The 8457-nt window shown below is 33.4% G+C and overlaps 1 protein-coding gene across 1 annotated transcript; it reads right to left on the bottom strand.

The window, feature by feature from the left end:
- Positions 1–2622: 2622 nt before the first annotated feature.
- LOC108380159 (uncharacterized oxidoreductase TM_0325-like) lies at positions 2623–3390 on the bottom strand. Its single transcript, XM_017636530.1, has one exon. The coding sequence runs from the start codon at positions 3388–3390 to the stop codon at positions 2623–2625; it is 768 nt and encodes a 255-aa protein (XP_017492019.1).
- Between the last annotated feature and the right edge of the window lie 5067 nt (positions 3391–8457).

Genomic DNA, 8457 nt, shown 5'->3' with positions numbered 1-8457 from the left:
TTTCTTGACTTTATGCCAAAAAAAACGGAATTGGGACCATAGTGCAATGCGTTAAAAATTAAAAATTTTGAAGGATAATATTTTTAAAAGACATTTTTGACTTGTTCCGTTTACTGGGCCTTGCAACGGATGGATAAATCTACGAGAAGCAAGCAAATTTACTAAGACAGAAAGTTTCAACAATTTTTATTTAATTTTTTTTTTCAATTTCAATTTTTTATTTTTTTTCACATAGCACGCTTTGAGAAGCAAACAAATTTACTTACAGGCTAACCTAATATTCGCGGCTTGCGTTTTGGTACGCATGCCGTCGAATTTGTTTTTTTGCGTCACCCGAAATTGACTTGCATGCGTTTGCATTTGATTTCATTGAGCGAAACGTCAAATCAAAATGTCACGCAGAACAAAAATTGGAAATTGAGTTAGCTTCATACGCACGCCGTTCAATTTCGGTTGATCTCATACAAGTTGCATGTGTATGAGAAATTTTTGACAATAAATTGGCGGCGTGCGTGAAAATTAGGTTAGCCTGTAAGACAGAAAGTTTCAACAATTTTTATTTAATTTTTTTTTTCAATTTCAATTTTTTATTTTTTTTTTTCACATAGCACGCTTTGATTTAGAAGAAAAAAAATTGGAACAGTTTTTGACACTTTCGATACCAGAAGCAACAACAAAATACACGCATACCACATACCTGTTTCATATGCCTTGGTACCAGGAAAAAATTGTATGTCAGTATTTTGTTCAAAATCGTTGTTGCTATGGTTACTAGTTACCGCCGTATTTTGTGAAGTTATACGAGTGTAGACATGCAAATTTCAGGCGTTTTTCTTATACTACGTTCAAATTGACGAGTTAGACATGTTAAATGGTCTTGAACCAGTTAATTGAACAAAATATGTTCAGAAACAAGTTGAATCGCATGCGATTGTTGTTGGAAAATTGAACCTGTTAAGTCATTTAACTCGTTTGAAAACCAGTTAAGGGCAGAGTTGTATCAAAAAGCTTTCTACTCCGGCCAAAGAGAAAGGCCCAAAAGCTTTCATTTGGCACGCCAACGTTCAAAAACTTTTTATATTCTCAAAAATATTAAAAATTTAAAACTATGAAAAAATATCAAAATAAAAAAGAGGCCAAAGCGGTAATTATTTATTATTTTATAGTACATACGAACTAAACATTTTAAAGTATCTAAGTAATCCGTATGCGTTAATATCTTGAAGCAGACATTGGCTCAAAAGAAATTCAAACACAAAAACTTAATTTTGAATATTTTTTCCCCAATTTTTATTGGTAGTCAAACAACCGTCAAATTAACTCCAAATGTTCAATGCGGACGATTGTGTTTTCCAAAAAGCTCTTCTTCATTTAACAAGTTAAATGGGGCCAATTTGAACGTAATATTAGTTTCAAAAGTTTTCCAAATATTCTTATAACATGCCACAATTATAATAGAGAATCAAAAATTGCTGACGTATCAGAACTTTCTCCGTGCTTTTTGATGGAGACTATAATTTTTTGGTAATTTTTTTTTTTTGCAAAAAAAATTCCTATAAGAAATATTGCATTTTTTTAATTACCAACCAAACAAAAAGGTTAACATACAAATTAAAGATTTAAAATTTTTGCAAAAGTTTGAACTAGTAAAGAAATCATAAATTTGTATGAAAACTTGTTGTATGTATTTATTTTTATTTAACTGCTCATAACTTCTATATTTAACATTCAATTTAAATAAACGGGGTCTTATTGTATTTAAAAAAAGAGCACACTTTGACATAGGAGAAATAAACCGAAAGTAGCCACAATCCGTTATATTGATGTTTGTACCGAAAATAAATTTTTTTTTAATTTTGTTAAAAATCATGCCAGCATGTCGATAAATCAATGTATGCCTCCTAAATTGCTTATCCGTTTGTTGGCGTCTTGTTAGCGCAGATGATAGCAAATTTAGCAGCCTTTACTAAAACAAAATTTAAACCAGGCCAACTACATCCAGAGAAAATTGCAATTAAGTGAGTGTACTTTTTTTAAGATATCGAAATCCTGAAATTCGGCAATATCTCAAAAACTGTTTCACTTTCTTGTATTCTGAATTCGTATCGCATTTAGTGGAAAATTTTCCAAAAAAAAAAATCATATAATGTCGCAGTTGCCAACTATTTCCACAAAAAAATTTTAATTAAGCCGCCGCCAGTCTTAGAAAATAAGCTGTTGAAATAAGCCATTTGCGCAAAAAATGCACCTTGTTTAAAAAATGCAATAAAATTTGGTTTATTGAAAATTTTTTGCAAACTGATACCGGATATGGTAACTCAACAATTATTAAATGGTATTTTCTTTTTTAACATTTCTCGCGAATAGTCCTCAAATGACCTTGAAATGATGACGTTACTAATTTGAATGAGTTAAACTGATTGCGAATCAAGATACAGTGACCTCAAAAATGTACAGTGGTTTATTTTAATTTACAAATTTTTTGGTGACTACAAAACTTAACAGTGTAACATAAATTTTACAAATGAACTAACCCTTTATAAAATTTCATTATATAGTACATACACACTTATTTAAAATTAGGTCACAACTCTTCTCTTTCACGTAATTCAAATCTCATATTTAACGTGGGCACATTGCATGCTTCCCTCCATCGATGGGCAAAGTTGCGCCGGTTATAAAACTGGATGTATTACTAGCTAAGAAGATAATGCCATCAGCGACTTCTTTTGTATAGCCAACGCGACCCAGCGCATGAGTCGTCTTACAATGTTCCAAATATTTTTCATATTCCTCAGCCGACATTCCCATACGTTTATGTATATCCGTAATTATAACACCAGGATTGACAGCATTAACGCGCACATTATGTGGCGCCAAGTCGAGAGCAATGCATCTGGTAAATTGATCAAGCGCCGCCTTTGAAGTACAATAAACAGACACATTCGGGAATGATCGCAGACCGGCGATACTAGACACATTTACGATATTGCCTTGCGTTTTGATCAGATGTGGCGCGGCAAACTTGGTCAAAAGGAAAACTGCACGCAAATTAGTATTTAAAATTTTGTCAAATTGATCCACGTCAATATCTAAAATATGGCCTGTTGCGGCTATGCCAGCATTATTCACCAGCACATCCAATTGTCCGAATTTCGCCACTGTTTGTTTTATAATACGCTCCGCATCGACCGTCACGTCGGCAGTGATAGGCAATATTTCCGCCTTTGCATTCACAGCCTTGCATGCTGCTTCAGTGGCCTTCAAATTGGTTTCATTGCGTCCGACGATCGCCACTTTAGCTCCATGCTGGGCGAAAGCTTCCGCCGTGGTGGCGCCTATACCCGAACTTGCTCCTGTCACAATTACAACTTTACGGGCTAGAGACATTTCGAACTATTCTACTTGAAGACGGCGAATGTACTGAACAATGACAACAGCATTACTATCCTTCTAGTTAGTGGCATTGAGCTTTAAAGATTTATGATAAGAAATTACTGATAAAGATAACGAGCTTGCACTTAAAAACTACAGTTATTGCTAATTGATAGAGTGATTTGATTTTCTGTAACCATTACGAAACTATGCTACACATATATACTTACATATGTACATACATATAGTAGTAAATATATAGTCTCGCTATCTTCTCGATTGACGCTGTAAGTTTGCCTCTCCGACAATTTATCGTATTGCCATATACATACATATGCCATACATACGGTGACCATAAATATGGATTCAAAATGAAGGACAGTTTTTCAAAAATATGCCTACATATATTTACGTAGTATAAAAATATCAAAAGAGTATCTATGATTCAAAATTCTTAATACATTTTGAGCTTTGAATCACGTTTTCTTCATCGATATTAATCTTTTTTTTACATGAATATTTATAAAAGTATAGTAAAATATATTATAATAACAAAAGCTTACACGAAAAGTGAAAATCTTTAAAAGATTATTTTATAGGCAAATTTTAGGTCGTTCAAAATGAAAACAATACCCTTTTTTTGGTTTTTGGTACTTTTCGCAGTTATTTATCAAAAATCGACAAAAATATATAAATTGTGTAGATTGCGCTGCATAGCATCTGCATTTCTAATCCGATTTTCATTATCTTTGGCTCAAAATTTACTGTAATGACATATCTTCTTTATCGAATTTTTAAACTAATGAAAAAAATTATCGAATAAAACTGCGTATTTCTCACTTTTTTCGACTTTGATGACAAAATGCAAATGGTCGCCTGTAGCACTAATAACTTTCATTGAAGTCGCCACAAGTTATATATTTTGGTAAGAGGCATATTAATACCTTTCGAGCTGTAAGTCGCTTACATTGATCGGGAGATTTTTTCATGAGATATTGAAGAAAAGCTACGAGAAGTACCAAAAGACACTTTCCAAAAATCCATCCATTGTCCGATAATTTTAAAATAACGATTAAAATGCGGGACAAATGCAGGACACCTGGAAAAAATCAGTACATAATCAGGTTTTTCAGGTTTGAAAAACTACGCAGGACCGACCTTTGAAAAACAGTACGGTCCTGCAAAAAACAGAACGGATGGTCACCGTAGCCATACCGTAAAGGAGAATAGAGAAAACCTCTCTGACCTCTTAGTCAACATCCGTGATGCTATACACTAGTTTAGGCTAGTGGCTCTCCCCGTTGTGCTATTCATATCCACACCTCTGCCTGAGCCAGGAATCAACCTGTTGCACAGAAAACGGGTATACAAGAGAGTGCTCTAAATGTCCGGTAGAAATGGATTCTTTGAAAGATCGAGGTTTCTTATAAATAAAATTAGTTCTTAAACATATTTTATTCTAAAAACCAACTCAGATGATAGAAGGGGTGGAGTCCACAGTTTTACGCCGACTCTGAGCGGCGATTGTATTTTAATGAAAGCAGAAATACACTCGGAGGTTTGTCATTATATTAGAAAAAGAATTTTTTATGATTTATTTTTTGATAATGGTCGGTTCTGCTAAACACTACACCGCAGCGGCCGCCAAAATTCTATCGGTTTACAAAGTTTAAGATCTCAAATGACCGAGATATTCCCCATTGAAAGCAGTGTGGCCTTTTGAAAAATCAAGCATTGCGTCTCAACCAACTGGAAATTAGATTTTGCTTTACATCTTTTGTGACTCTGCAAAAGCCCAAACAGGAGCAAATTAAAGCGCTATTTTATGTTTTTGGAGTTGCTGATTACGAAGCTTTTAAATGTTATTTATTACGAATCTTAAGTTAGATGGAAAAATTTCAAAATGGCGGGCCCAATATGGTGGCACAAAAAAATTAGAGCTGTTCAAATTTTAAATTGAAATTAGATTTAAAAAATTCGAAATAGATCTTCCATTCCTTATTGGATCTTTCATTTATTACGGAAAAGTGATAGTCGATTGTACATACATTAGGGTGGGCCGAAAGTACCAAAATTCTAAAACTTAAAATGGCCCAGTGATAAAAAGTTGCCTTGGGAGAAGAGAATTTGAGAGCAAAATGAATTTTTGAAATCTGTTAACATTTGACCCTCGCGCATTGGAGTAAAAATTATGGATTTTTACTAGTGGAGACAAAATTTTTAAAACTTTTTATACATCAGTCACGAACATTGAAAACAGTTGTTTGATCGTGTGAACACATAAAACATGTATGATTCAAGAACCGGGGTCTAACTACAATAGTCGTGGATCTCCGACCTAAAATTCTGGAAAAATATTCCTGATAGTATCATGCATCTTTTAAATGAATTGAAAATTTCGTTTAAGAACTGGGATGCTATTGGCTGTGATGGAACTACTACTAATACTGGATGGGAAAAAATGGTGTAACTCATAATATCGAAATGGTTTTCAAGAGACACCTTTAGTAGATTATTTGCTTATTACACCTTAATGAACTTCCATTCAGACATTTAGTTGAGTATTTAGATGGTCCAACTGCAGGTCCTAAATCTTTTTCTGAGCCTACTGGTGAGTGTCTTCTTCACTGTAATAACTTTCCCATCGTTATGTTTCGAAGGATTGATTGTGAAATCATCTCTATTGATGTACATGGCGTATGTGTAGCAATCACTTATCGTGTATCTATTATCAAGGTATGTTGGTATTGAAAATGGACGAGATCGGACAGTAACCACGCCCAACTGGCGGTAATTTACAGATATATGAAAACTGCGATAAATCTTCAACCCGACTTTTTCGATTTACATATAACTACATAAATACGTATGCATGTGTGTCTCGGTGACCGATTTATGAATTTTCCAAAACTCGGTAAAGTTATTGCCCTTAATAAAGCATTTAATTATAAATATAATTTGATCATTTTTAAGTAGCTTTTTAATTAATTTTTGTCTTGTATTTCGAAGTTGGCTATTTTTTTTACGTTATATTTTGTAAATTTTATTTATAGATTCAGGAGATTAGATTTTGTTTCAAAATCGCTACTTTCTCTTCACGTTTAACAAACAAATTTTGTATAAACAATTAAAAACTCAAAAATCTGGATTGACAAATCTCTTCTAAATTTTATTAACTTTCATTTAAAACAGTAGTCGGCAGGCCATAGCTCATTGAGCTCTCTCTGAGCACATGTGTGTTTCACACGTATACGAAGAGCGCCAGCCGAGCAGCGCATTTAACGGACAAAGACGTAAGTGTATCTATGCCTCGGTCGACGCGGAAAAAAATTTTGTTTTTCTGTAACTTTTGGAGTAAACCGAGCAAATCATGCGTAAATGCACGGCTTTATCTCTTTCAACAATCTAGTCCAGCCCTGGGCAGCGTCGGCACGGCGGGCGTATTCGCGTATACATATACGCTCTCTTGATAAGATAAGATGCAAAATTGTATTTACGTGCTTACAACTATTTATCTAAAAAAAGTGATCAACACTTTATTTTTTATTATATCACAACAAGATAGATTAATGGAATATACACTGCGATTGGATATGTACATACATACTCATGTATGGTATGCATCTAACTATGACGGCCGCACTCATGTACACAACGTTGCGAAATTAACATTTAAATACACAAAATACTGGCAAACGCACATACATATATGCACTTCATTTCTTCTTTCTGTTTTGAAAGTAATTAAAAAAAAAAAAAGATTAGAAAGAACTAATACTTTGTGTGAGACCACGTCAACTGTTCCGCGATAATTTCGCCAAGTCACGGATATTTGAAAGGAGTGAGTTATGAGTATTAGGGATGGGAAAACTCGAATATTCGAAGCTTCAAGATTCGAGTTTTCATCGAATTTCGGCTCCAAAATGGCGACTTTTCGAAATCGAACTTGGTGATGCTAAAATTCGAATTTCGTGTTTATTAAAAAAAAAAAATATAAACTCTGCAACTTTCTTCTTTCTGACCAAATTTGGCATCACATTTGCCTGTCAAAAAATACATCGATGTTTTTTCAAGCTGATGCATCGATGTATCGTATATAAGAATCGATTTTTGCGATTAAAAATATACACGAAAATGGAACAATCGATGACATTTTTCTGATACGAAAAATTAACAAGAATGGAAATCGTTTTCTGAACGTTTCCGGATACGATAAATGTATATGTATGTATGTCGCGTAAAGGATATACAAATTGCTTTTGTTTTTAAAAACAAAAATAAATAAATAAACGCACATTATATGTATATATGTCCCGAAAAATTAGTTTCAAACAAGGCATACCAAACAGGTAGTAGCTTTAGAGCAAAAACAACATATACGTGTATTTTTTTGTTGTTTCTAGTATCTGAAATGTCAAAATCTGGTCTGATTTGTGTCTTTTAAATCAAGGTGTGCTATGTGTGATTGAAATTGGAAAATCATCAGCGTCATCATGTGCTACTGAGTTGGGTGAACGTTCCAAAACCAGCTATTTAATCTATTGTTTTGTATGGAAAAAGGTTTCACTATTTCACAATTTAAAATTTCTGTGAGAAGAAAAAAAGTCAAATCAGCTCCTCTACTGATACTACCTGTTCAATGTGCCTTAGTTTGAATATATCTACATTTTGTTAGTTTTTTAATTGATACTAAAAAAGTACATGGTACATTTGATAATTTTTTGATTTTTTTTTTTAGATATTTATTTCAAAAAAATACTTATTAGTATTTATTTTTGGCTGCGAACGTTCCGGATAATTAATCACATTAAAGTAAGTTCAATTGAAACTCTTCTTCGATTTGAGTTATCATTCTTACAGACACCATTTTGAAATTTAAAAAAAATTGAAAAAGTTCGAATTAAATCGAATTTGCCCCACAAAATTTCAAACCGAATAATCGAACGGTTGGTCAATATTCGAAATTAGGAAAAAATTGAATTTCAACCCCCCCCCCCCCCNATTTAATTTCCCCCCCCCCCCCCCCCTCCACTACACATCCCTAATGAGTACCATTATAATGCAAAAGTCATGGTGACAATT

The sequence above is a fragment of the Rhagoletis zephyria genome, unplaced genomic scaffold, assembly GCF_001687245.7.
Source record: "Rhagoletis zephyria isolate East Lansing unplaced genomic scaffold, Rhagoletis_zephyria_1.1 Rzeph_scaffold_18413, whole genome shotgun sequence".
NCBI lineage: Eukaryota > Metazoa > Arthropoda > Insecta > Diptera > Tephritidae > Rhagoletis > Rhagoletis zephyria.
The sequence above is the reverse complement of the archived record's forward strand: the minus strand, read 5'-3'. Positions and strand labels throughout refer to the sequence as shown.